General features: G+C 35.3%; 1 protein-coding gene across 16 annotated transcripts in view; it reads right to left on the bottom strand.

The window, feature by feature from the left end:
• The window catches only part of LOC143258534 (SH3 domain-containing kinase-binding protein 1-like), a 68,492-nt gene extending 41,416 nt beyond the window's left edge, over positions 1–27,076 (bottom strand). For 11 of the 16 annotated variants that reach the window (XR_013032343.1, XR_013032344.1, XR_013032345.1 and 8 more), the window contains exons 1-3: positions 26,937–27,076; positions 20,101–20,169; positions 1,462–1,722 (exon numbers count right to left, since the gene is read on the bottom strand). Coding sequence is in view for 10 of the 16 variants with exons in the window: in XM_076517650.1 (XP_076373765.1) it covers positions 1,462–1,722; positions 20,101–20,140 (301 nt within the window). In the remaining 6 variants the exon portion in view is untranslated. Of the gene's footprint in view, positions 1–1,461; positions 1,723–20,100; positions 20,170–24,176; positions 24,283–26,936 lie in introns of all 16 variants that reach the window. The other 5 variants (XR_013032342.1, XM_076517651.1, XM_076517652.1 and 2 more) reach the window with 1 other exon arrangement.
• Between the last annotated feature and the right edge of the window lie 601 nt (positions 27,077–27,677).

The raw sequence follows: 27,677 nt of genomic DNA, 5'->3' as shown, positions 1-27,677 counted from the left end.
GAAATCACAAGGTAACAGGGATGATATTAGTACAGGATACAACGGGTGTTGGGAAAAGTTCTGCTGACAAAACTTGGTTCACCCATGGATCAATAGTGAATTCCTGCTACATGGGTTTGAAAATTGGCTAAACACAAGACTCACTGTGTTAGAAACCACCAGAATTGCTAGCAACGATAAGTCTAACGTCAAGACACAAGACAAAATTCAAATCCTTAGTGGTAGGAAATAGTAAAGAATGAGAGTGTGTGGGAAAAAGAAAGGTTTATGGGAAAGGTCCTGGGAACAGAATGACAAATTAGCAACAAAAACAAAGGGTTGAATGTTGTCTCACAGGTTCCACGTGCAATTTCAAATACTCAGGAATACCTACAAAAAACAGACAAATGAAACAAAATACTCATAAGTCATGAATATAACTGGAAGGAAAGTTGAACCTTGTTACAAGACAGCATCTCTTCCAAGAAAATTCCAACAGCAAAGAAACTGTGTTAAGGGAAAGGGCTAAGAAGAACAACTGTGCCAATGTGGATGTAGTGATGGAATGATCAGTGGAGTGCCTCAGAAAGGAGGTGTACAGTAGACAAGTACCATAGGAGAGTGTAATGGTAAGTCAAAAGCTGAAAACTGAGCATGGGAAAAACAGATAGGATTATCAACTCCTTGATCTAAAGTTTGTTCAAGGGCACTCAAGATAAAGGGATAAATATCAGAAGTTGCAACACAAACTTTGGAATTCATCATCAACTGTAAAGAGTTTGAAAATGAGAGAAAAAACAAAGTAAGTTATTGTGGTACAATCTGACAAAAAACCATCTGTGGCAGATGAATAATTGAAGTAAATCATTACTACACAAAAAAAATAACTGAACACAAGAAGACAGCATAACTGAAAAATATCTGCACCAAGCAACTGCCCAACAAAAACTAATAGTTTGGTAAAATATACTATATGGAGTCACATGAATCAGGAAGCTGTGTTGTACACCTACTTGTGAAGATTTATTACATGATAATTTACATGCAAGATGCAGTGAACAAGACTAATTGTGGGAGTTCAAGGTCTGTTTCATGCGAAAAATAAGATTGCATACACAGGACAGTACTGAAGAAAAATAGCTATATATGTGGGTGGAGGTAAGGCACCATAATGGAACTAAACTTTTAGTTTATTCTGATTTTAGTGGCTTTAAAACATTACAGAAAGGTATTCTGCTGAAATAAATATTAAAATATACACATTTTTAAATAAAATTTAAATATATACATTTGAAAGTTATATTAAATCATGGCATTTATTCTATCATTTCCTACCATACTGCTCTTTAGAACTTTACTTACTATATTGTACCACTTACATAAATTAGAACATATGTCTGTAACAGTTCGAGTCAAATCACAATAATGATCAAGTCCACACAAACAGTACATTAATCATACACACACAGTAACAGGTTTTACCTGTAGAAGTAGCTGGATCATCACTCTTGATTAATATCTTTTCATCTATTCCACTCAATTCAAGAAAATCACTACTACCATCTTCTTCTACTACAAAATTCGATGGAAATACTCCAACTGATCCTTTTAAAATTCCTTTCCACCAACCTTCTTCAACTTCATCTAGAACTTCAATAATATCATTCACTTCTAACTCTAACTCATCATCATTGGCAGGTGTATAGCTGTACAGGACACGTGCTCTACATCCCTTGAAAGTAACTAAGTCCAGATTAATTATTTATATTAATTAATTGTTCAGATGCAACATAAAAAACTACCAGTATAATATTATTTTTTACATTGTTTTTATTATTTTAATATTATAAAAAACAATGCTGATTGTAAAAATATCATCTGTTTTAAGATTTTATAGAAGACAATTATTTTGAATGTTTTAAAGAACTATAATAATATAAATTGACAATTACATGCAGACAAGGTCTTTTTAAATTGACCATACATTTACTCTAAGATAATACAATTATTGTATTTAAGTAATTTTAGATAGTACAACTTGTGTAGAAACATAAAATATTACATATAGAAAGACAGCACTGGGTAACACTTAAAAATAAATCACAAGTCCAAAAAGGAATACAATGTAAGAATGGAAAGAATATTACAAGAAAAATAAAAGATAACAAAAATTAACACATTTAAATATTAAATAAGTACTCATAGTAAAGTCAGACTAATCATAGTTAAAAAACTGCAGTATATACGTTTCCAGATATTACAAAACAAAAACAGTAACTGGGGAAATCTATATAAATAACATTTGTGTTTCTTTCTTCAGAACTTCTCAAGTTTTTCGATCAAATACGATAAACCTCATCATTAAAAAGCATTTGTCCAAGAAGCTCAAAACCAACCTTACCTTTTTTGTTTAATCAAACTTTTCAATGCAATGAGCATGGTACACAATGGGGTAATGTTCTTCTCATCATATGATGGCTGGCTTCAATTTCAACTTTAGCTGTTTTAATTGCAAAGTATTTCACACAAAAAACACTTAAAAATGAGTATTACATTAAATAAAATTTGGGGCTTTCTTGACTTACTTAGGTCTGAAATATGCACAAGCCCTTTTTTCAAAACCACGTTTACCACTTTGTGAACACGTGTGCATGTCAGCCATTTTGTCGTAATTACAGCTTTAGATTTATTTATTTCACAATAATTTAACTTCATTTCATGGACTGCTATAAAACACCTTTTAGCAACTTTTTTTCTCTTTACTACAGGTTTTATTCCTTATTTTTGAAAGTTTCTTTGTTTCAACTCATAACACTGTCATGTATTGAATGGTCATAACTGATTCATATTAGGTACACCATTATTAATACCATTACTTTCCATGTAGTTTTATCAAATAAAGTCATGTCTATGTAATTTTTGTTTGTCTGACTGTATAACATTTTCTCAAACAGACCACAATTTATCGATCTAACAAGTTATGCCTGCAAGAAAGCATAGCTTAAATGATGTTTGAAAATGATAGAAAATTAAAGCAAATGATACTGCAAATGTTTTGCAGATCATGGCTAGTATTAATTACCATAATATATAGAAGTTTAACTGAAATAGTGAAAACTTGTAATGGAAAAACAATTGAATAGTCATATTTTTAGTGATCAATGTCATGCTGAAAACACAGAATTGGAGAAGTCTAGTGTTTAAGTGTCCACTTATAAACATTGGAAAGAGAAAAAAACATGTTTAAGGCACATAAAAGAAGACTGAACAACAACCGACAGAGAACATCTTCAGTAAGAGCTGTATGTCTGGGACTGGATACCAAATAAATGAAAATAAGGAGTGAAGAGCAATTGGAAAGGTAGAAAGGCAATGATGAAAACAGAAGCACATGGTGAATTCATTGAAAACAGAAAAAGACAGAAAGCTTAGATATGATAGTTAATCTGGCACCAGGACTTAATTGGCTCCTCCACAATCTTCAATGTGGAATTCTAAGTCTTTTTTGGTTCAGAAAGGCAAGCATCTTTCTTCCCTGAAAAACAAATTTCAGAAAAACACACACCTCTGTACCACCTCCAAACAACGCTCCTCACATATGGTGCATTTAATTTGCCTGATCAAGAATGAGTACATATTTCTGTGTTTAAAACCTAGTGGCTAATGGGGATTACTACATATGGAAGATATGCTGTCCTCCTAATTACATCACAGACTGAAGAAATGTACATAAGCACAGGTAGGGTGGGAGCTTTAATCAAGGCTTGTGGCATGTCTATGAATGTATACAAGAATGTATGTGAGGTGATAGATCTGTGTGGTACACAGGAGTGAGCAGTGTTTCTAAAATAAATTGTTACATAAAATAAAAGTGGAAATATGACTTAACATTAAAAAATGTAAACAGTAACAAAGGAATTGTTTCATGACATTAAAACAGTTTCGTGGAGGAACATTGGAGAGTATTTTGAAATCACTGTAAAAATGATATGTGATATTTGCATGTGCTCCGAGTTATCTTACAGTAGGAGAGGGCAATACAGCTCAAAATACACAATACTGTAAACTATGGAAAATAGCAGTAGGATTTGGAGAACTTAAGTTTTTACATACATGCAATAGAAAAAGTAGCTATATAACCTAATAATGATTGATTGGTTGGTTGATTTAGTGTTTTATGGACAAAGCAGCTAGGCTATCTGCACCAAACGTCCGTTAAAAAGGTAAAAATAAATTAAATGTAGTAAAATACATAAAAGGAAATGAAGGTAAAATAAACAGCATTGAAAAACAGAAAAAGCAGAAAACCAATGTTGAAACCAAGAAGACTAACAGGTAAGTACAAGAACCACCATCAGTCACCTGAAGTTGGTCTTTCCAGTCCTGGTTCCAGGTTATGTGTCATTATAGCCATACCAAAAGGTAAAGTAATAAAAGTGTTAAAAGACATGCAGCAAAATTGTAATAACAACTCGCCAGGACAACTAACGGGTAGTTCAAACGGATAGTTCAAACAGCATTAGTCACCTGAAGTTGGCCTTTTCAGTCCTGGTGTCATGTTATATAATGTTCTGGCCATTTTCCAATTTCAAATTGAACTACAGAGATTGAGACTCTTAAAAGGGAACCACAATTAAAAAGGTGTAATGAATAAATATCAAACACTTAAATGAGATTAAAAAGATTAATGACCATTAAAAAACTAGAAACTTTATCAAGGTGAACAGTGTCAACGTCACCAATAACACTGTCCAACGTAACAGACAAACCTTGGGACAGAACATGTTTAAAATACTGCCGTCGTTGAGAGTCGTAACGATGGCAAAAAAGTAAAATGTGGCTTACAGTGATTTGAGTGTTACACACTGGTGAAACAATTCCAGATAAAAGAAAACAACGAGTTAAAAAACTGTGACCAATGCGTAGTCTAGTTAGAACAACTTCCTCCTTCCAAACATTACGGAAGCTAGACGGCCAAAGCCCAATATAGGGTTTTATTTGGAAAAGCTTGTTGTCATGTTGCTCACTCCAAGTGGACTGCCAGCTGGCACGAAGCTGAGCCTTGAATACAGGACCATAGTCCATGTACGTAATAGGCACAGTGGTGATAGTGCCAGAGCAGATAGATTTAGCTGCCGTGTCTGCAAGCTCCTTCCCGCAAATTCCAACATGGCCTGGTATCCAAAAAACTGGATAGAAGTAGATGTTAATGAGAAATGGGCCAGTTGGTTTTGAATATCAGCTACAAACAGGGTGTGAGCCAACGTGAAGCAATTCCAGAGCCAGTAAAGAACTAAGCGAGTCAGAATAAATAGTGCAGTTGGAGTACTGCTTAGCTTCAATATGATCCAGGGCAAGATATATGGTGTACAGTTCGGCAGTGAACACAGAAGCTGTGGAGGGGGATTCTGCACACAACCACTGAACTGCAACAAACCATGGCAGAGCCCACAGAGTTACCTGATTTCGAACCATCCGTATAAATTAGAATGGAAAAATTGTTCGAAAGATGTTCAGTAAATAAAACACTTTACTTCCAATCAGCAGTATCTTTTATATGCAAAAACGGCTCGTTTGGGTTGAGAAAATATTTTACATAGAAGAGCGAACAACGTTTCGACCATCTTCGGTCAGGAGTATCTGCCTTTCTCAGATGACTTAAAGAAAGGTCACATTTGGAGACTGTAATAAACCACGGTGGGATGGGCTGACCAGTGGATTCTACAATGTTATCCAAGGACAGACCCAATTCATCCAATTGAGTCTGGATGCGAAGGCCAAAAGGAGCAATGGCAGATCGTCTGTTCTGCAAAAGTATGGCCCACTGAGGAAGGAAAACACATCCCCAGGTGGGATGCTTTGGTAAGGAACGAAGTTTCGAAGAATATAATAAAGACAGTTGCAAACGGTAAAGATGCAGAGAAGGTTCATGAGATTCTACGTATAAGCTTTGAACTGGGGAGGTGTGTAAAGCCCCAGTGCAGAGTTGAAGTTCTTGATGATAAATGGTATCCAGCATCTTTAAGGCCGAGGGTCTGGCAGAGCCATAGATCATTAATCCACAGTGAAGTTTTGATCGAATAAGAGCACGATATATCTTTAACATAGAACATCGATCTGCTCCCCAACTGGTGGTAAAGAGGACATGGAGGATGTTCAGTGCTCTTGTGTATTTGACCTGTAGCCGATTTAAGTGTGGTATAAAGGTCAGCTTATGGTCAAAGATAAGCCTCAAGAACTTGGTCTCAGGGACCACTGGCAGCAAAACTTCACCAATACAGAGTTCAGGATCAGGGTAAGTACCCCATTGATGGCAAAAGTGCATGTAAATGGTTTTAGAGAGAGAAATTAAAGCCGTTTGCCGTGCTCCACTTCAGCACACGTCGGAAAGCAGTTTGTAGTTGCAGCTCAATATATCTCATCTTCAACAACTGACACGAGATGTGAAAGTCATCGACATAGAGCTCATTTGCAACAGTGATGGCATTTATCTTAATACTGAAGAGTGTGACACTCAAAACATAGCCCTGAGGGACCCCAAGTTCCTGTAGAAAAGAACGAGAAAGTGTCGAACCCACACAAACTTGGAATCTCCTGTCCATTGAATTTTTTTTAATAAACATGGGTAAATGGCCACGTAACCCATATATATGGAGGTCTCGCAAAATGCCATACCTCCATGTTGTGTCATAAACCTTCTCAATATCAAAGAATATTGATACAAGATGTTGTCGTTTGAGAAAAACTTCTCTGATTGATGTTTCAAGTCAAATTAGGTGGTCCATGGTGAAGTGCTGTCGTCAGAACCCACACTGGGTGGGCGAGAGGAGGTTGTTTGATTTGAGGAACCAAACAAGACGAGCATTAACCATCCTCTCTAAGGACTTACAGAGACAGCTCATCAAAGCAATTGGACTATAGTTTGAAGGAATCTTGGGATCTTTCCCAGGCTTAGAGAAAGGTAAGATAATAGCCTGGCACCAGGTATTAAGAAAAAACATTCTTCTGCCTGATCTGGTTAAAAACAATTAGAAGAATATCAAGAGAAGCAGGAGAGAGATAGTGCAGCAGGTCATAATGTACATCATCAGGTCCAACAGATGTACTGCCAGACCGATGAAGGGCCATTTTCAGTTCCACCAGTGTAAAGGGACAATTATAGTCAAAGAGACAGTCAGTTCGAAAGGAAAGAGGTGATCGCTCTGCCAGAGTCTTGATGGCCAAGAAGGTGGAGGAACAAGTAGAAGTGCTAGATACCCGGCAAAAGCTTTCACCTAGAGTATTGGCAATGCTCCAGACATCAAATACCTCTTGGCCATCAGAGAATAAGATCGAGAGGGGGAGAGAATTGTAGTGCCCACTGACCTTTCGAATCCTGTCCCATATGACCTTGGTAGAAGATATGCTAGTTGTGAACTTAATCCGAGATTCCTTCTGGCATTGACATCTTACCCACCTAGCCTGTGCACAGGCCCGTTGGAAAGAAATGCGGTTCGAAAGTGTAGGATATCTATGGAAAGCATCCCAGGCCCGTTTTTGAGCTTTCCGTACCATATGGCAGGCAGGATTCCGCCACGGATGAGGATATCATGGAAAAACATGTTGAGGTTTTAGGAATACACTGAGCAGCTGCTTGTATAACACAGTCAGTTACCGCTGCCACACAGTCGTCTATTAATGGCTAACTTACAATGGCAGGATCAAGTTCTGCGAGAGCAATGAAAGTGGACCAGTCTGCCTGATCCAGCTTCCACCAGGGCACGTGGGTAGGGTTGCACTGACCACGGCCAGTCTCTCTAAAAAGTATAGGAAAATGATCACTGCCTAGTGGATTATTGTCAACCCTCCATGAAAAATAGGAGAATAATAAAGGGGAGCAAACCGAGAGATCAATAGTGGTAAAGGACAGACAAGGTGCATGAAAACAAGTGGAAAAACCAATATTGAAAAGAGAAAGATTGTGATCAGAGAGCATACGCTCTACAGAGAGACCCCTCCTATCAATAACAGCACTTCCCCAGAGGGGATGATGTCCATTAAAGTCCCCCAGGATTAAAAAGGGAGACAGTAACTGTTCAATGAAAGCATCAAGGTCTGATTGATCATATGTCTCTCCAGGGGAGGGGTAGAGAGAACAAACAGTGATGGTATGACCCAAGGAAACACAGATGGCTATGGCCTTCAAGGGTGTGTTGAGTGACAAAGACTGGGTGGGCACATGCTGATCAACCAACAGTCCCACCCCTCCATGTACTCGTCCATCACACAGCCTGTCATTTCTGTACAGAGAAAACTGCCGAAAGGCGACTGTATCGGCAGGTTTCAGAAATGTGTTTTCTAAAGAAAGACATAGAGGATGGTAGTAAGCAATCAGTGTTTTGATGTCATTCAGATTAAAACGTAAACCTCAACAGTTCCATTGTATCAAGGTGGCCATTTTTAATGACCTGTTTATGACCAGGTCTTTTTTCCTTACTGTTCTTATTCGGAGGAGGTCTATTGACCTCCATGGATCCTACCCTGGGTCAATTGGTCAAGTCTTTGTTGTTGGAAGGGGATTCCAGTGACTAAGGATGCAAACAAATGATTGTTTTGCATCTTGGGGTGGGAGAAAAAGATGTATCTGAAGAAATGCCTGTATTTAAAACCAAAGGATGTGGATCTTGGGGTTTGTTGGAATGTATGGGAGGAACAGAGATGGGTGTAGAAGTTGATTCATCAACCTTTTTAACCATGGAGGGCAAAAGGCTTTTCATATGTTTTGAAAACAATTCTCTTAGAGGCACAGAGAGATCTGTCTGCACTCCTACTGTAGTTGTGAAACAAAGTGCAGCAGCATATGTCTGAGATGAAGTGACAGACAGTAACTTCAGAGCCTCAGGATAACTAATGTTATGAGTCGTTTTCAAACGCTGCACCTCTTTTTCCTCCAACCATTTTGGGCAAGAACAAAAGTTCTTGACACAACATGGTTCACTCACAGGCATCATGGTCCTTGCCACCAGAACGAGCACATGTCAGGGAACCACGACATGATGTCTTTGAGTGGCCGAACCTCTGATGTTGAAAACATCAGAGAGGGTATGGAACGTACGGCTGTACCCTGCAATTCAGATAACCTGCCTTGATGGTGGTAGGTGCAGGTGGTGATGTAAATGTCAAAATGAGGATATTTGTCAGCAGTGCAACTCCATCTTTGCAAGTGGAGATGCACCTCACTGCAGAAACTCATTGAGTGGAGAAACTAGCGAGAATCTCTGACTCGGGAACGTTCTTCAAATCCCTTTCAACAATAACTCCTCGTGATGAATTTAAGGTAGCATGAAGGGTAACGTCAATAGGTACATCCCCAATTGCCTTTGAATTCAAGAGGAGTTCACTGTGTTGGAATGTGAATGTTTCAACCAATATGTCTCCAGATCGAAGCTTCTTTACTGACTTTCGAGAACCAGCAAGTCACCCTAGTCCCTTCTGAATAAAAAAGGGGGGCATTTGCCCTAAAGGTTTTTCTGAAAGAGAATGTAATATAAGAAAATGAGGTACATGTGTTACAGATGTTGAAGATTGCTGCTCAGAGTCTTCAAGACATGGTCGTTTACCTGTTGACTGTTTCTTCACTATTTTATTTGAATTTTTCGTAGAAGAATCCATAGGAAAAAAGGAAAATTTCGGTACCCACTGACCCCACCCCACCATGGAGTCCTACAAGGGGATGCACTACAATGTCATGCAAGGACATTGCACCAACGCCAGGGTTTCGTGAACACTATACCCAAACATCAGCATCAGACACAATATCCACAACACCCATTGAGAACTTCCAAGACTGGTACTTGTTGGTTGACTCTCGCCCAAGTGGACCAGCCGATTAACCCAAGGGGGGCCACCCAAAGGCCGCCCATCTACAGGATTTCAAGGCCAAAGTGGTGTGTTAGGGTCAGACCTCTCAACCACCAGGATCCTCTCCTCCCCTTCATGGGTCGCCACGCATGGCAAACATGTGGGTGGATGTTTAGATCCCAGAGGAGGTAACCAGAAAGAACAGAACCTTCCCTGGGAGATCCCCTCACCACGTACAGGAATCCACACCAAGGGGCCTAATAATGATATTCAAGAAGATAAAAACAGTATAATGCCATAAGGGCTAGTAGTAGACTTAATTGTAATGAGCAATATCTATTAAGATGCAGATTTCAGCTTCCAGCTTGTGGAAATGAGGACCTACAGAAAGGAAGGAAGAAAACCAAAAAGTGAGAGAAAAGAAAAACTTATGGATATTACAGTGATTATTTAATATAACACATGGACAAGACAGTCTATGAGATAAACAGGAATAAAATAACGTGCTTATGGTATTTAGAGACAAGGGTGAAAAACATAACTGATACAGCAAGAAATATGGTAAAGGGTACTCTTAGTGGGGAGGAAGGATGAGAGAATGTTAGTGGATGCAAGTATTTTTGGAAATACATTTTCAATTTAGGAAAATGTTAACTTTCAAAATATACTTACCTCCACTGCCACTTATAACTCAAATCCCACAATGAGAAGGTAGGGGAGCTAGTGAGGACATTATCTATGCAGAAAACATCTGCATACGTTGTGGACGTATCAAGAAAAAAAGAGTATGCTCTTCAGCCTAAACTAAGTTCTTGTATAAAAGACAGAATAGTGCACAAGTAATCATTCATATAGGCCAGCCACAACCAGGTAGCCAAGGTTTTACAATTTGGGCTTGAAATTAAGGGATCTTGGTAGCTGGGACAACTGGAACACAATATAGATACAAGATTCATTGGATCCCTACCTGTAGCCACAGAGTTTTAACTTCAAAATAACTGAAATCACAATGAAAAAGCAAGCAACACCAAACCAGACAAAAATCTTCTCCCCCACCAAAAGAAGTCCTAAAGGCAACACCTCAGTCTTGGAATGATGGGATTGTGTGTGCCTTACCCAATCAAACAAACAGAACTCATCCAGCCTGGAGTAATGAACAGCTTCACTCTATAACTGAGTGGGCATTAAGCATTTCACTTGTCCCCAGAATTATGGAAAGGACATGGAAAACTATGCTTAACCAAGGGTCCTGGATGGAACCAATCCACATTTGGAATTATGAGGAGTTAGTAAAGCTCCATCCATGAATACTTGTACTGATAAAAAAAAAAAAAAAGGATCATTCACACCCCAATCACAAATCTATTACAAGTAGACTCCCACATGTACTGGTGCCACTCCTACCAGCATCTGGGCAGAAAGGCCCCCAATTTTTTTCCTCTTCTCCAAAAGTGGAGGAAAGCACTCAAACACTCTAGAGGAAAAGCCTCTATCCACCAACCTAGTGGCCAGAAACTGGGTGTGGTAAGGACTCCCTAGCTCCACTGGTAGAATCTGAGGGGTAATGCACGTTAAGGAGTCCTGAAAAATGGTGCTCTGGAAACAGTGCAATAGGTAAATTAACAGGTGGGGAAAAAAAACAGTCAAAGTTCTATCCAAACCATCCTGGACCATCAAAACTCAGCCTCAGGAACCCCTGGACAGATGCCCCAGAAACAAATATGTATGTCTCCATCTCACAACAAATCAGATCACAGACAGACTGAGTTGAAACTGATATTAGGAGAATGAAAAGGGTATACACAAAAAAAATTCATTGAAAATAGAAAAACTAACAGTAAGATTTCTTTAGATACATTAGGGATAATCAAAATATTAGAAAAAGAGTAAAGCCTTTGAGGAACGATACAGGAAGGCTTGTTTCCAATGAATATGAATGGCTGAGTTACTAAATTCCAATTTCAAAAACTTTATCAATGAAGATTTGAGCAATATTTCTAATCCTGAACAATTGCTAGATAGAAACAAGATTAACAGAAATGAAAATACTAATTCTGAGCTTAAATAAAACTGGGAAGTTTAAAAAATAAAGCTCATGGCCAGAAAATATTTCCCCTCATTAATGATGAAGAAAACAAAAGTTGTGCAACATTTTTTTGCATGAATTCAAACTTGATCATAATGCATTGCAAACAGCTCACAATATCTTTCAAGCATGGGGCAAAGGAACCATCTCCAAATGTACAGTACAGTGTTGGTTCCATTTGTTTCATAATGGAGATGCATGTCTTAAAGCTAAAACAGGCAAAGTACATTCTTCTACTGTTGAAAATGACAAACTGAGAAAATTAGTGGAATGAAACCCACACTAAACTATTCGAGAAATAGCATAAGAATTTGGTGTTGGCATTTCCACAATTTTGGACCATCTTAAGCAAACTGGAAAAGTGAAAAAGCTCAATAAGTTGATTCCATAGAACTCAGTGAAAAATCAGAAAAATTGCCATTTTGAACTGTGTTCTATGCTGATTCTGTGCAACAAAAGTGACTTTCTTTTTCTTGATCAAATTATCACCTGTGATGAAAAGTCAACCCTTTATGACAACATAAAATGATCTGCACAATGGCTCAACCATGGCAAGGCTCCAAAACACTTCCCAAAATCAAAGTTTTACCAACAGGAGATTATGGTCACTGTATGGTGGTCTGAAGCCAGTATTAACCATTAAAAGTTGCTCAACCAGGGCCAGAATATCACTGTGGAGATTTACTGTCAAGAATTGGAAGAAATGCATAGAAAGTTGCATGAAAAAATGCTAGCTTAAGTCAACTGAAAAAGATCAATCTTGTTGTACAATAATGCTCAGCCACAACATTGCTCAAATGACACTTCAGAAGCTCAACAAATTGGGCTTTGAAATATTGCCTTTTCCTCCTAGCTCTCCAGACCTGTTGCCCACCAACTACCATTTTTTCCAGCATTTGGACAACTTTTTACAGGACAAAAGATTCAATAACAGAAAAGAAACAGAGAATGGCTTTAAATAATTTTTTTAGTTTTAGGACTTCAGATTTATTTTCAGAGCATAAGTAATCTTGTTTTTGTTGGCAAAAGTGTGTTGATCACTGGGATCCAATTTTGATTAATAAAGTTGCTTTTGAATTTTTTTTTATCTTATTAAAGTTAAATTTTAAAATCCACCATTATTTTTAAACATCCTAAGACTTATCCCTGAATAATCATATTTCTCTATTCATATTTCCCATTAGTGCATTGAAGTAACTCAGCTTATTGTGAGATGTGCAGTTATTTCCTTTTTTTCATGTCAATATCGCCTATTGCTAACATTCTTTCAACTTTCAGTTTGACTTTGTTCACCAGTAGTCTTGTCAACTATACACATAAAACCAAAACATCACTAAGGTTCACCTGTCAATACAAATAAGATAGTGTTTTTTATTTATATATACACTACATGACCAAAAGTATGTGGACACCTGACCATCACACCCATGGCTGTAAGGATTCACTCCTATTCAGCCACAAAAGCATTAGTGAAGTCTGGCAAGAAGACCTGGCCTGCAGTTTGCATTCCAATTCATGTCAAAAGGTGTTTGATGAGGTTGAGATCAGGGCTTTGTATAGGCCAGTCAAGTTCTTCTTCACCAACCTCAACAAACCACATCTTTATGGACCTTGCTTTGTGCACAGGGGCATTATCATGCTAAAACAAAATGATACAACATTGGTGATGGAACTAGAAATTAAAAATGAACAGGCAAAACACTTCCCAAGAGCATCTAGGGGGAATTGGAAAAGAACAAAGCAGTTGAAAACCAGAAGCAAACAAAAATACCTAGAGAGATAAGTTGGAAATGATGATTTAGGTGTATGTCACATAACATCCTGCAATACCTCTTATAATGATCAGGACTGAAAGGAGGCTATTACATGCCAAATCATATGGGATGTGATGGTGAATACTCTTCTTTTGGATTTGCCTAAGTTAATACTTCAAGTTGGAAGAACTGATAAAATTAATCAATTAAATTGGAATGAGATAAGCCATGGCAAAAATAGGCAATGGCAGTTTCTACAAGAGGGAACAGTCTAAATAGGATAGTAATGGACAAGACTAACTGGACATAAAAGACAATAAGGATCAGAATAATTCTATACTGAGAAAACAGAAGAGAAAGAGTTGGGCAATAAAATACCTTCCTAGGTAGCCCCAGATTTTAAAGAAAGGTCCTTATAATATCAAGTACAGGATATGTCTAAGGCATGAATGTCTAAATAATGATGATCACAAGTCAATAGAAGGAAAGAAACATCTTCAGGTACAAAAGTTATAAAGAACAGGAAGTTAATGATACAAATGAAGTGATGGCATGCAAGAGTCCAAATATCCATCGAAAGTACCAAGATGGAAATAGGGACTGATCAAGGTGGATGATGGGCAAAATGGCAATGTAAAAGTCAGAGAAAATAGGTGAAAGAAAGATATTAATGCTAAGCAAGAGATAAAACTCATGGATAATGCCACTTAGTAAATGTCAATAGCTGAAATGGTGGGTTTCATCAGAAAGCCAGGTAAGGCACAAGTTTCAGAGTTATTTCCTCCCTAACAGTTGATGTAAGAAATGATCATAGAATTGTAAAAATGGATAACTATGAGATGACTTGACAACCATGACCAAAGAACTTTACAAGCCCAAAAAGTTGCAGACATCACCAGAATTTTGATAACCAGAGACACCAGACTCTCAAGAGAGTAAATGTCTCAAAAACCACTCTTCAATCCTGAAGGAGAAAAAAAAGCTGATAAATATGTGAAATACAGAATCAGAAGGAATAAGATGAGTACAAACATAACAAGTGTGTAAATGCAAGAACAGATCACAAGGATGAACTTGCACAACCCACTGGTCACTGGTGAAAAAACACTAGGGGTGGGAACTGAGGGTTCCAGAGCCAAGAATCAGCCCCAGGATAAAGTTACATCCAAGGGTTGCAATAGTCTGCCCTGTTGAATAAGGAATGGCAAGTAGAAGCAAAAGGATGAGAAACAGAAGAGGGGTAGCCCCACAGGATTCTGATAATAGGTAGCTTTTTTTTTTTCTTTAAGTATTTATGGACTAGAGTGGAATCAGAAAACCAGAAAATTAAAGTAAGCAACCCCAGCCAAAGGTTCCAAAGATTGATTCAGTCAAGGTGATAAGAGGAAAGAAGTAAGAAACATCCAGGCTGAAGAGATCCCAAGAGGAGAGAAATAAATTAAAAAAAGAGACAGAAGAAGAAGTAAATATAAGAAACATACAATAATGGGTATTCCCATTAAAAATGTTAGATTTGGAATGAAGAACATCAGTGTGAAGCTGAAAGGTGAAGACAGAGCAAGGGAATCAACTAAAGATAAAATGAAGGTTAGTAGATTGCAGCAAAAAATGAGACAAAGACCATGAAAAAAAAAGAATGCTCCAAGCAGATAGAAGACATACAAGAGATTGGGGTTCAAGATATGTGGAAGAGTCATGATCTTAGACTATAGCAAAGGTGTCATAAAAATGAGAAAGACAAGAAGTTGAGATAGAAGGAGATTCATAAAATAAAGAAACCCAAGCTTCAGTATGATATATAGGTGAAAGAATTTCACATACCTGATTTATGCACATAGCAAGTAGAAGAGGAGAAATATTTGTTCCTCATTATGAACAGAAGAGCCAGAAGCAAAGGCTAACAATGGAAAAACTAGCCAAAATAATTCACAGGCAAGGCTGGTTCAACAAAAGGCAATAAAACAAAATGATGAGAAACCTGAACTGGAGAAAAAGTAGGCAGAAAGGAACCAGCCACTCAATGCACAACAGTGTGAACATTATGTTGTAAAACATTAATAGTTAACTTGTCATTATACAATAGTTCATTACAGCTTTGGAAGATAGTACTAGTTCAATTCATCTACTATTAATAGTTCCTCATTGTGGATGGAAATCCAAGACCTGTCATATGCCAGACATTTGCTTAACTAATTAAGCTCAATAGAAAACTATCTGCAGATAAGGTGTTCCTAATCAATGTTGATTTAGTTGGATAATTTATTTTTTTTATGAGAAATGCCTGGGTCTCATGATGTAGCAGCAACATGAATGTTTTTTGATATGTACATATACTTATTGTTTGAAGTGGTACAAAGAAAAAGTGTTATGGATAAATAAAATGAAACAGCAACAAGGCCAAAAGTAATGTAGCACTTAAAAAAAGAAGGGCAGTTGCTCAAAGTAACTAGAATATCAAAACCAAGAATAAAAAACATCTAAACACAGGATATTCTGAGGAAAAAATGAGTATCATCATAGCCTAGTGTAACACACACATATTTATTCAACAATGGAAATTTGTTTAACACTAGTAACATATGCAGGAAATTCCCCTGCTGTTGCACACAAAGTAATAGCACATATTGGTGCAAATAGGTAAGAAATGTTTCTGAAGTTGTAGCTTTTCTATACCAAAAATGAATTTCTGATAAGGACTTAACCCCTCTCATATATTTATTCTTGTTCAGTGCTGTCTCTATATGCTAATTTTTTCCACATGCCACAAGCTCCTACATATGCCAAGATCAATGTGATTCAACTGAATATTGCATGCAAATTATCATGCAACAACTTTCCATCAATATGAGTGCAACACACCATCCTGATGCACATGATTCTCTCTGTTTGATTCTACCAAACTATCACTTTGAGTTTTGATCAATGATGGAATCACTTGTTTTCACATGGAAGGAAAGAAGGGAAGTGTGAAAGGAGGCATCTGTTGAAAATAAATTACAGTATAGGAAAATTATAACTTTCCATATGGTATATTACCTCCTCTTGCAAAAATTACTAAACCCCACAATGAATAGATGGAGGGACCAGTGCAGAGAAAAAAAATGATCCTTTAAATGCATCTGAAGAACACCCTAAAACAAAAGATCATAACTCGAAGACCACACCATTTCTGTACAAGTGTAGAAAAAAGTGTTGCAGAAATGGGCAGAAACTGGGAGAAGCGCATTCATAAAGGGGAGAATGCATTGTTCCCATGCTTGATGGGATAAGTATCTCTAACATACAATAAGGGGAAGACACAGATAAAAGGGAAAGTGCCTAATCAGTGTGAAGACATCAGGAACTGATTACAGGGAAAAAAAAGGCTAATCAAATCAAAAGCCAAATTCAAAGGGTAAGGAAGGAAGGAAAAGTCAGACAAAAGAGTGGTGTCAGAAAATAAAACAGCAGGTAAAGAAACCAATAGAAAGAAGCCTTGAAGGTCATAAAGCAATGTAGAGCAGATATGGGACATGAAAGGCCAACAGAATCTGACTTGGATGAAAGGTGGAAGAGAGAAGGAAATAAAATTAAAGAAAAGGAAGAACATGTCCCATGAGTTGCCGCAGTGGAAGGAAGGAAAACTGATCAACACAACAAGGAGAGACTGAGTTGAAGCAGCTGAGAAAATCATATCTGTGTCAGCCAGGAAGGAGTAATCAGAAAGATCTGACACAGATTGGCAAAAATGAATAAAATCACCCATGTTAGATGAAGAGTGAGATAATAAGTAGGTCCCAATCTTGTCTGAATACTGACAGTCAAGGCAAGTGGATGAGGAACTAGGGACAAAGACATACTGATCAGAAACAAGCTCAAAGGGCAAGACATAAAACTAGTACCCAATCAATCCCATGGTGAACAAACTTAAGACAGCATGAAAATGAAATGAAACCTAGAAATGTGGACATAAGAATACAGAATATTGGCCATAAGCATCCCCAGTCCTTAAGAAATAAACCCTCATTGTGTGGTAAAAGTGGAATAACCAAGAAGTGAATGAGATTGGGACAAATAAATAACAAAACTTCAGTCTGCATAAAAATACCCAATTAATAGAGAAATGCATAGATGTAAAACAATTAAATGGTCAGAAATAGCTGCACACGGAACATAAACAAATAATGAAATGGCCAGAGAAACAAACAAGCAATCAAAAAGAGAAAAAACATTGAATGCAACAACATAGGTACCCCAACGTGATACTAAAGTCACAGGAATAACACCCCACCCAAAAAAAAGAACTAGTAGAGGATAAGAGCAGTATTTACATCCAAATTAGAAATGAAATAAGCTTGGTACAAAATAGTGTCCCACCCCAAAATATCCCAAAAACAAAGAAGTCACATTTGTAAGGACATAACTAAAGATAACAATCACTGCAACATGAAGTTAAGAAGGAGAAAGGTATCCCAAGAAACAAACAGAACACTTAGAAAGGAGATGTATGGCAGCCAATACCAGAAGAAAAGATGATAGAGGAAGACAAAGGCTAGAGAACTTGGCTAGGAAGAAAAGGATATGATTAATAGAATTTGCTGAAGTCAAGGTAACTGTGCTGGAATGAAAAACACTTTTGAAGTGGAAGCATAAGCTTTGTTGAAAACCAAAAGAAAGTGAAGAGCAATAAAAGTTAGTTATCACTTACAACTGGTAAAGTGAAGTAGAAAAAAAACAAAACAAACATGTATGCATTTCATATATGACATCCCCTCCATAAAAAAAATCAGAGGAGAGTGCAACAAAATCGGTCTTGATAATAGCACTGTCAGACAAAGTGATAGTTTGGTAGAATTGATTACAGGGCATCTCATTCCTATTGGTAAAAAGTTGTCACATCAGAATAAGTATTTATACACCACAACATACAATGCACTGTTGTCACATTTCCAATAACTACATCACAAACCATTGAACAATAAACATTGTACACCTAATATCAAGTGTCTGATACATTACATCATACATTGTAGCTTAAGCATAGAGAAAATGATTGAATCAAATGCATGTACAAACTTTTTAGTTATTACTAACAGAAGTTGTGCATGTAATTTAATAACTGTACAATGCTATTATATTACATATAATGGCTATGTGCTAATAGATGCTTGCACCAGATGGAAGAAACAAGGCTAACCTCACAGCATTTATATTTAAATATTAATAACAGCAAGAAAAAATTAACATTTTTAATAATTCAATTGAAATATGATGAAATCTAGCTTATGAGAAAAAACTAACTATGGGTTTTTTGGAAAACATCAGAAAATATTATACAGTATTACACTTGAAAAATCACGAAAATATGATCTCCAGGTGGGATGAAAAATGTAGAAGTTGCCACAGTTAAAGCCACTAATGAAACAGTAATTGAACTAATCTACATACTTCTACAGGAGCTTCTTCAATGGAAAAAATTAAGTGATACTAAATGGGTACTTCTTATAACATTCATTAACTGGAACAACTGCAAGTTCACTACATTCTGGAATGTGTGCACACTTTTAAACTTGCTAAAACTAAAAGGAAAAGCCAAGAAGGCTTCATATACTAAAGCTATTCTGATGATAAAAGAAATTTTTAGATTAACACATTCTTTGGGTTATACAATTTTTAGACCACAAATATACAATAAATGGTTCTAAATGATAAATGTTTAGAAATAATACATTAAGTATCATAATCTCAATGAGCATGTTATGAGAAACATCCATTTAGAAGAGAGACAGAAGACAGTTTCTAAAACTATACATCTATTACCTATACTTGCTAAATAACATTTTGAAAACTGTTACTTCTAAGGCATGTATACAGATACTAAAGCACAGCTTTGTCTTGTTACTTTGAAACATGTTCACACTGGTAGCTTTAACTTTCTTTTTACTGATGTAATTTTGTTATAAAAAACAATATGTAATTTTACAGGGAACACTGCAAAATTATTTCTTAGAAGAAATGAAATAATGTTAACTTTCAAAATACTCTAAAATAATGTTAACTTTCAAAATACTCTAAAATTATGTTAACTTTCAAAATACTCTAAAATTATGTAAACTAGAAAGATAGAGAGATGATCATCATAATATTCACTGGAAAAAGCATTTATGTTTCCTTCAAGATTAGTGAAGCTACCTTGTTCTGAAAAAAAAAAAAGTTTCTTTTTATTTATGCACAGTGATGTTATCAGAGTTTAAGTTTATTAAAAATTCTTTTAAAGAATACTAGATTCAATTTGTATTCATAAATCATATTGTCCTAGATTATAATATTCTCTAAAAGCGTATATAAAAAAATGACTTAGAATAAAAAAAATACTATGTAATAAGTATGTTGATTTAAAGGAAAACCTATATACAAAATAATTTACTGTTACTAACATTAAATAATACAAACTCTTCTTACCTCTTCTGACATCAGTACCAGCAAGTGAGTCTCCTTCCATGCTTGAATGATTTCTACTTTTAGCACAAACTATAAAAATAATCATCAGACCAATGAATACAACAAAGTGTTGGGGAGGGGACATAGACAACAGAAACCAAATAATGTTAATAAGAAACATCTTTGAAGATTATGCTAAGCCAAGCTAGAAAATAATTTCATCTGACCTAAAAGCAGTCACTTTAAAATAATTTGTGCAAATATTGCCACTTATTTCTTTCACTGCTTTATACATAGGTTTAATAGTGCTCTATACAAACAACGTAGAGTAATTTTCTGTTGTTACTAATATAAATTGTGCTCCCATGAATGAATATTTAATATTAGTATATTTGGTTCATGGAAAATTTTTAATCATTTAACAATGCATTGTTCACCACATACAGACTTATTACTGGAGAAAAAACTTGTTGAAGCATTTTTCATAGAAGAATGCTCATCTCTTGAGATTGTTAACCAATTCAGAGTTCAAGTACAAAACAGTTCCAATCATGGAAGAGGAAAGATTCATACAATAGGGTATTTATGACAGTAATGGGGTATTACATGACATCTAAACCAACACAGGTCAATGCTTTCATCCACAAAGTAAAGGTTACAGCCAGAAAAAAAACCAAAAAAACCTTTGACCTAGAAAAAGTCATTGTGACGAAGCTAGACTTATCTTCTGATTCCATTAATAATTTAAAAGCAAGGATATGAAATCAATAATTTTTTATAAACCAATAGTTCACAAGTTTCCAGCTACATCTTAATAGCAACAGAAGAGTGCACAATAAAGATGGTTCAAAAAACTGGAATCACAATATCATTTGACCACATACCTAGTGCATATTTGGGCTGTCAAAACAGGTGGTCTAAGACTGATCCTTCCATTCACTGCAGAAGCTTGTTACAATGGTAATTGCAGCCATGGGAAACAGTGACTCAGAAATTAAGTTTTTAAATTTAAAAAACACAATTAAAATTGCATAATGCTTCAAGCAGCATGCATGTCTATACATACACACAGACATGTAATGAAAATAACTCCTAAATAAACATTTCCTTTATTTAACAGCATTTACATGATTTTAATGCATTTGAGAAAGGAATGTGAAATCTTTATTTTAAAAACCTCTCTAAGTTAAAACCTAGAGGAAGTAGTGGTTTCTTCATGCTTAGGAAGCTGGGTTGAAATGGGTTACCCTCAAATGCAGTGAATTTAAGGGATGGCTTGATAAACAATTGAATCATAAGGTATGGCTTCAAATGTTTTTATTTTAAAGTTTAGTTTAGTAAATGGACTAACAATTTCCTTGTAGTCCTTAAATTTCCTGTTGTGTTATAAATGGAAGAAATGTTTAACATTTCCAGAGTCTCAAAAGAAAGCAAGTTCTTCCTATTTGGGTACTGGAGAAAAGGGACTCAGTTCTGCTATGAATTCAATTTTATCCTAATATTCAAGTACTATTCTCTTCTGTGGGTTAATACTAACAGTTAACAATACAAACTTCTGGATGAATGAAGTGGTTTAATATATTCAAACATAAGAATAGTTGTTGTATTTTAAATGGAAAGATGTAATAACCAAAATTATGTGTGTACCAAGTAGCTTTCTGCTACAATGTTAAGTTACTAGCACACTTTACTATTTTTAAGAGCCTGCACCACACAATATTTTGTTTCTAAATTGAATAATGTTCTACCCAAAGAATTTCAAAAACAAGCAAAACTAACCTGTTCTGCATAATTTTATGGAAAACAAGTACTCACACACACATGCCCATTCATAATATACATTTGTAATATTCTTTTCTGACCTGTAATAATTTGTTTCATGTACAAGTACATTATGAAGTGGTAAATAAAATTTCAAATGAGGAAACTGTATATTACATAAGCTTACATAATTCTAGAGTCACTTCATTTACAAAAATATTTAATTGATACCAAAGAAATAAATTCTATAACAATAAATAACTAGAGCAAGCTTAAGTTCACCACACACTACAAATTAAAAAACAAAAATTTGAGGGTAATTCAAAATAAATGACTCACACACATAATAAATTACTTCAAACTTTATTAACCCTTTTATGTTTGAACACGTGTGGCAGTAGGAGTTGAGACATTGTGGTTATAAGCACTGAAATTCCCAACTCTTAGCTGATTCAACAGCTGCTGGTTAATCTGACATTGGAGTCTGGAGTTTGTCTTATTGACAGAATATCCACAATGCATTTGGGTTTAGGTGCTATGACCAGAGATATTATCCATTATGACTTAATACTGACAAGTAAGACTAATAATTGCTATTACAATGTTCATTATACACACACACACACACACACACACACACACACTGCTGCCCAAAATCTTAGGGTTAATGAACATAAAAAAAAATATGCATTTTGCATTGTTAGACTCAACCACTTATCTGAGTAGAGCTTCAAAAGATGAAAATAAAAAAAGGGAAAATATAAATAAACTTTTTTAGCATTTAATAGGGAAAATGTGAACACTATGAAATTAGCCTAAATACTAACTGGTCAAAAGTTTAAGACCATACCAAAAAGAAGTCCTTAAACAGGGTAAGAAATGCCCAACAAGAGGTCTCAGTAGTGAGTTGCATGACCATCATTGCAAATAACTTCAAACATTCGTTTTGGCATGGTCGATATAAGCGTTTGCAGAAGGCTGGCTGGAATATTATTCCAAGTGGTGAATATGAATTCACGAAGATCATGCACTGTTTGGAATTGACGTCCATTTTTATGGACTTCCCTTGCCATCCACCTCCAAACATTTTCAATGGGGTTCAGTTTGGGCGAACACACTGGATGGTCCAAAAGAATCATGTTATTCGCCAAAGTCCTTTGCCCTTTGGCCATTGTGGACTGCAGCGTTGTTTTGCCTGAAGATCCAGCCATTTCCACACAAGCAAGAACCTTCAGTCAATAAGGATGCTCACTCCAACATGCCAATGTTGCCAGCTACTGTTTGACACTTCTGTATAACCTGAATCTCCATTGTTCCATGGAAGGAGAAAGCACCCCAGTTCATGATGGAACCTCCTTCACTGTATCATGTAGAAAATGTCTCTGGTGGGATATCCGTATCATGCCAGTAACGTTGGAAGTCACCTGAACCATCAAGATTAAATTTCTTCTCATCAGAAAACAAAACCTTCATCCACTTTTCTACATCCCATGTGTGGTGCTTCTTAGCAAAGTTTAACCAAGCTATTTTGTGGTGTGGAAGGAAGCGTGGCCTTTGAAGTGGTTTATGGTTTTTATAGCCCTTTTGTAGATGCTGTCTTATTATTCTTGAGCTGCAATCTGCGTTAATAAGGGCCTTAATCTGGTTCAATAATCAGCTGGTGTCTTGCTGGACAACCTGTCGAATCTTCGTGCTCGACGCCGGCGAAATTTTCTTGGGCCGACCATTTGAAATTATCGTTCCATATCCTTCAGGGTTTTTTTAAGAAATTTGCAACAGCATTTTTACTATGCCCAATCTCACCAGTGATGGCACATTGAGAGAGACCTTGCTTTTACAGCTCGACAATTCTGCCACATTAAAACTCTGTCAATCTTTTTAGCCTTTGCCATGTTTTTACCCAATGTAACACAGGAGATGTCAGTGGGAGATGTTGACAACACTAATGCTTGAATACAAATGACTAAATTTGATTACATTTTTACCTATTAACGTTTCAGTATGGTCTTAAACTTTGACAAGCTGGTATTTAGGCTATTTTCATAGTGCTCACATTTTCCCTATTAAATGCTAAAAAAAGTTTTTTATTTTTATTTTCCCTTTTCTTATTTCCATCTTTCGAAGCTCTACTCAAATAAGTGGTTGAGTCTAACAACGCAAAATGCATATTTTTTCTTTATGTTCACTGGCCTTAAGATTTTAGCCAGCAGCATGTGTATATTAGTTTGTTATAACCTAAAATACAGGCTGAAACAAAAATAAATTAAATAAAAAATGTTGCTCTAATTGAAAAGATCCCAGAGTACAAGTAATAAATGTGGGATTATAAAATGTACCCTAGGTTTTGGAAATGACTGAAGTAGGAACCACACTGCACTGGAGTTACACCATTGTCAGTTTATGCCTCCATTTGCCAGTCTCACATAAGAAATAAAAGAGTAGCTATAAATACAGAAATAGAAATTAGGAAAGAGAGAAAGATACCCATACAAATAATAATAATTAATGACAAACTTGGCACACAGCCAGCTTTTATCTCAAATACTGCTTTGGTATTAAATAAATATCTTGACTTCGTTACAGTTAAAACATTTCTTGCAAGAAACAGTACGAAAATAAGCTACAATGTGTTACTGTTAAAAAAAAAAGAACTTGTAAAGGAAATCTGAAACATTCAGGTATTACTTTTCCTAACAAAACATTCTTTGTAAATTCTCATTTTTGATATATTACTAAACATGGTAGTGCTTAGTATGTAGAGATGGGATAGAAAAAATGGCCAAACCATATTATGTATTTCTCATCAAATCTTTCTTATAACAATTAGACTTTATAAACATCCAAAGTAGGTTTTGAGAATTTCAAAAGCTATTAAGACTCTCAATTGAGTCAAAAAACATTGATAAAGTAAAGAATCAGCTAGCAGCACAACAACCAAATGTTCTGCTGATTTTTCTAGTTCTGGCATCAGAAGGGTTAGCTCACCAGTAATTGAAGTTGTTGCAATGATTTACAAAAAAAAAAAAAAGTTACAACTTCACTTGGAGATTGCAGAAGCAGTAAAAAAATGTCATTAACTTTTTTAATACATGATGCTCTTTAAAATTAGTCATGTCAGTCTAAAACTGGTAACTTGATAGCAACTACCATTCATTATAAAATATTCCTTGCTATTATTTAAAGAAAGGAGGGAAAACAAGTAACAAAAAAAATTTGAAAGAATGATGTAGAGAAGGCTGTGCAAAAAAGTATAAAAAACAAAGTAGGGATGAATAAATAAACCATACAAATATCCCAACCTAAGTAGCTGCTGAGCAAATGTTACAATGTTATTAGAATTTGCCACTTTCAAGACTTCATAACATTATTCATTTTGAATGCTTTTAGTCAAGCCTTAATTCATGCAAGTGAAAGGATTCAACATTTAGTTGTAGATTAAACAAAAACTTTCTTAGAAAGATTTAACAACTCATTTAGGGATTTTTGTATGGTTTTGTATGTTCAACCCCAACTTGTTTTTGAACACTTTGGCACTGCTATCCCTGTACCATCCTTATTTTTCAAAAATGTTTTTACTACTTGACAAGATTTGCATACTTTGGAATTTATGACCAATAACAATGTAAAAGATAAATGAATAACATGAGATAATAGCCATATTTACACTCATTGCTCAATTGTTTAAAAATTTTGGATGTATTCAGTAAAAGCTAAGTATGCATTTCCATTGTAATCAAAAGAACATAGAATATATTAATATTGCAAATCACCAACCAGTATTATGAATTAAAATTTATATAAATAAATGTTACTGTGTCACATTCTGTCACATCACTTGATGAAAAAATTGTTTATCCTCCACATCCATTATTAATATCATAAAAGTATTTTTTGATATCACTGGATTTACCAGTAAAGTTTGACTAACTTTAAGATACCTATTAATGGGAGAGTTTTGGATAGTAGTCCTTTAGAATACCAACAGATTTTAGGCTATACCACTATAGTTAATTTATTTTTGAAAACACAAAAAAAACTTCAATTCAGGTGTGTTACTGTTTTAGCTATTTTTAGCTAAACCATAAAAAGTTGCAAGCAACTACATTTTTTTTTTTTTTACAGGAGATCTAATAGACTTTTAATTACAACAATTGCTGATTTATCAACTGATATGTTATAGGAAATTTGAAAACAAAATTCAGCTTTGTATCATATGTCTTAGAGCTATGGCTTATTAATTAAACCAATGTTTTTTTATGATTTTGGGTTTTCATGTGATTTTACAGCCTCACTATGAAAATCCTAAGAGAGATAAACTTGGTTTGAGACCATTTTTGAATTCTGTGAGGTTAATTCAGTCAGTGTAGCAAATTTCAACCTTCTACCACCATTACTCTTGCAGCTTTAAGCAGCCAAAGTTGCCAGAAAATGAATTCGACAAAAATAAAAACAAATTACTTAAATTTTACAGGGCTGTAAATCAAAAACTATTAAAAATATTGATCTAATCTTTGGCAATTTTTCATGTGAATTTTTTCAAGACATTTTGAGGGGGTCACCTGGAAAATTTTCCAAAATCTGGATGATTTGACATGGAATGACCCATCAGCGAGTTAAAAATATGTAACTAATATTACTACCAAAACTAGGTTAACAAGAACATAGTACAAAGAATAAAAGTTGCTTTAATTTGTAAAGTTACTTTTGTAAACTCCCCTACTTGCTGGTGGCACTAATTTCAATTATTGATATTATTTCGTGTTTCTTGCCACTGAAGTCGACATTAAAGCAAGTTCGAAATCACCATAATCACACATATTACAAAGTACAATCATTAAAGACGATAAACAATTCTGACATTACTCCTTTATGTTACTGTATACAATAATAAATCCTTAAACACAGGCTAGTCTTTAATCAACTTTATTTTTAGTCTTTGCTACCTTTATTCTTCTCGTGACTTCTACTTAAATTATTTATGCTTAATAACTCATTGTTTTAATATTATGTTACTTAATATTAATTTACTATTTACAAATCTGTAAAGTATAATTTAATGAAAATATTTTTGGTTACATAAGTAATTTATATCTTACCCTGAAATGATTTAGCTTGTCATAACCATAGAAAATTATACAGAGAATTCCACATTCACAAATACTAAAAATTAGAATAAACTGCGACACCTATCTACACCCTGAAGTTAAAAATCATCGTGTGCTACAAAATAACCACACTTCACTCACAAGTAACAAAATGGATGATTACCGACTTTGAGAGAGCAAATACTATGTTCGATTTACGACATAAGTATTCTTGGGAACTACACGATTTTTATTTTTTAAGGTATAAAAAAAACCTCTTACAAGTTTAATTTAATGCATTAAAAATGTAAAAAAAATATTAGAGCAAAAGAATGGTTAATCACTATATTAGTTTTATTCATGTATGGTGCCTAAGGCAAGTAAAATTATGAAAACAACAAAAATATACATTTCCTTCTGTCCACAAGCAACTACTCCAACAAAATGTTAGCTGTCAAAATATATGAGCATTATACTTACCTGACTTTTAAAATGTTTCGTTATTTCATTTTTTGTTCTTTATTCACTGATAAACAAAAAATATTTATGGAAAAAAGTAAAAAAACATGTGACTTTATATTCAAATCAATTTTTTTTACATGCATGTAATTTTTGTAAGAAGTACATAGTTATTTGATTGAAATAAATGTTACATTCGTGTTACCAAACCCAAGTACATCTGTTCGTTGAGGTAGTTAGGGCACTAGACTCGTAATTTGAGGGTCGCGGGTTCGAATCCCTCATTACACCAAA

This window comes from Tachypleus tridentatus, chromosome 8, assembly GCF_004210375.1.
Source record: "Tachypleus tridentatus isolate NWPU-2018 chromosome 8, ASM421037v1, whole genome shotgun sequence".
Lineage (NCBI taxonomy): Eukaryota > Metazoa > Arthropoda > Merostomata > Xiphosura > Limulidae > Tachypleus > Tachypleus tridentatus.
Note: the sequence above shows the minus strand (reverse complement) of the source record. Positions and strands in the feature narration are given on the sequence as shown.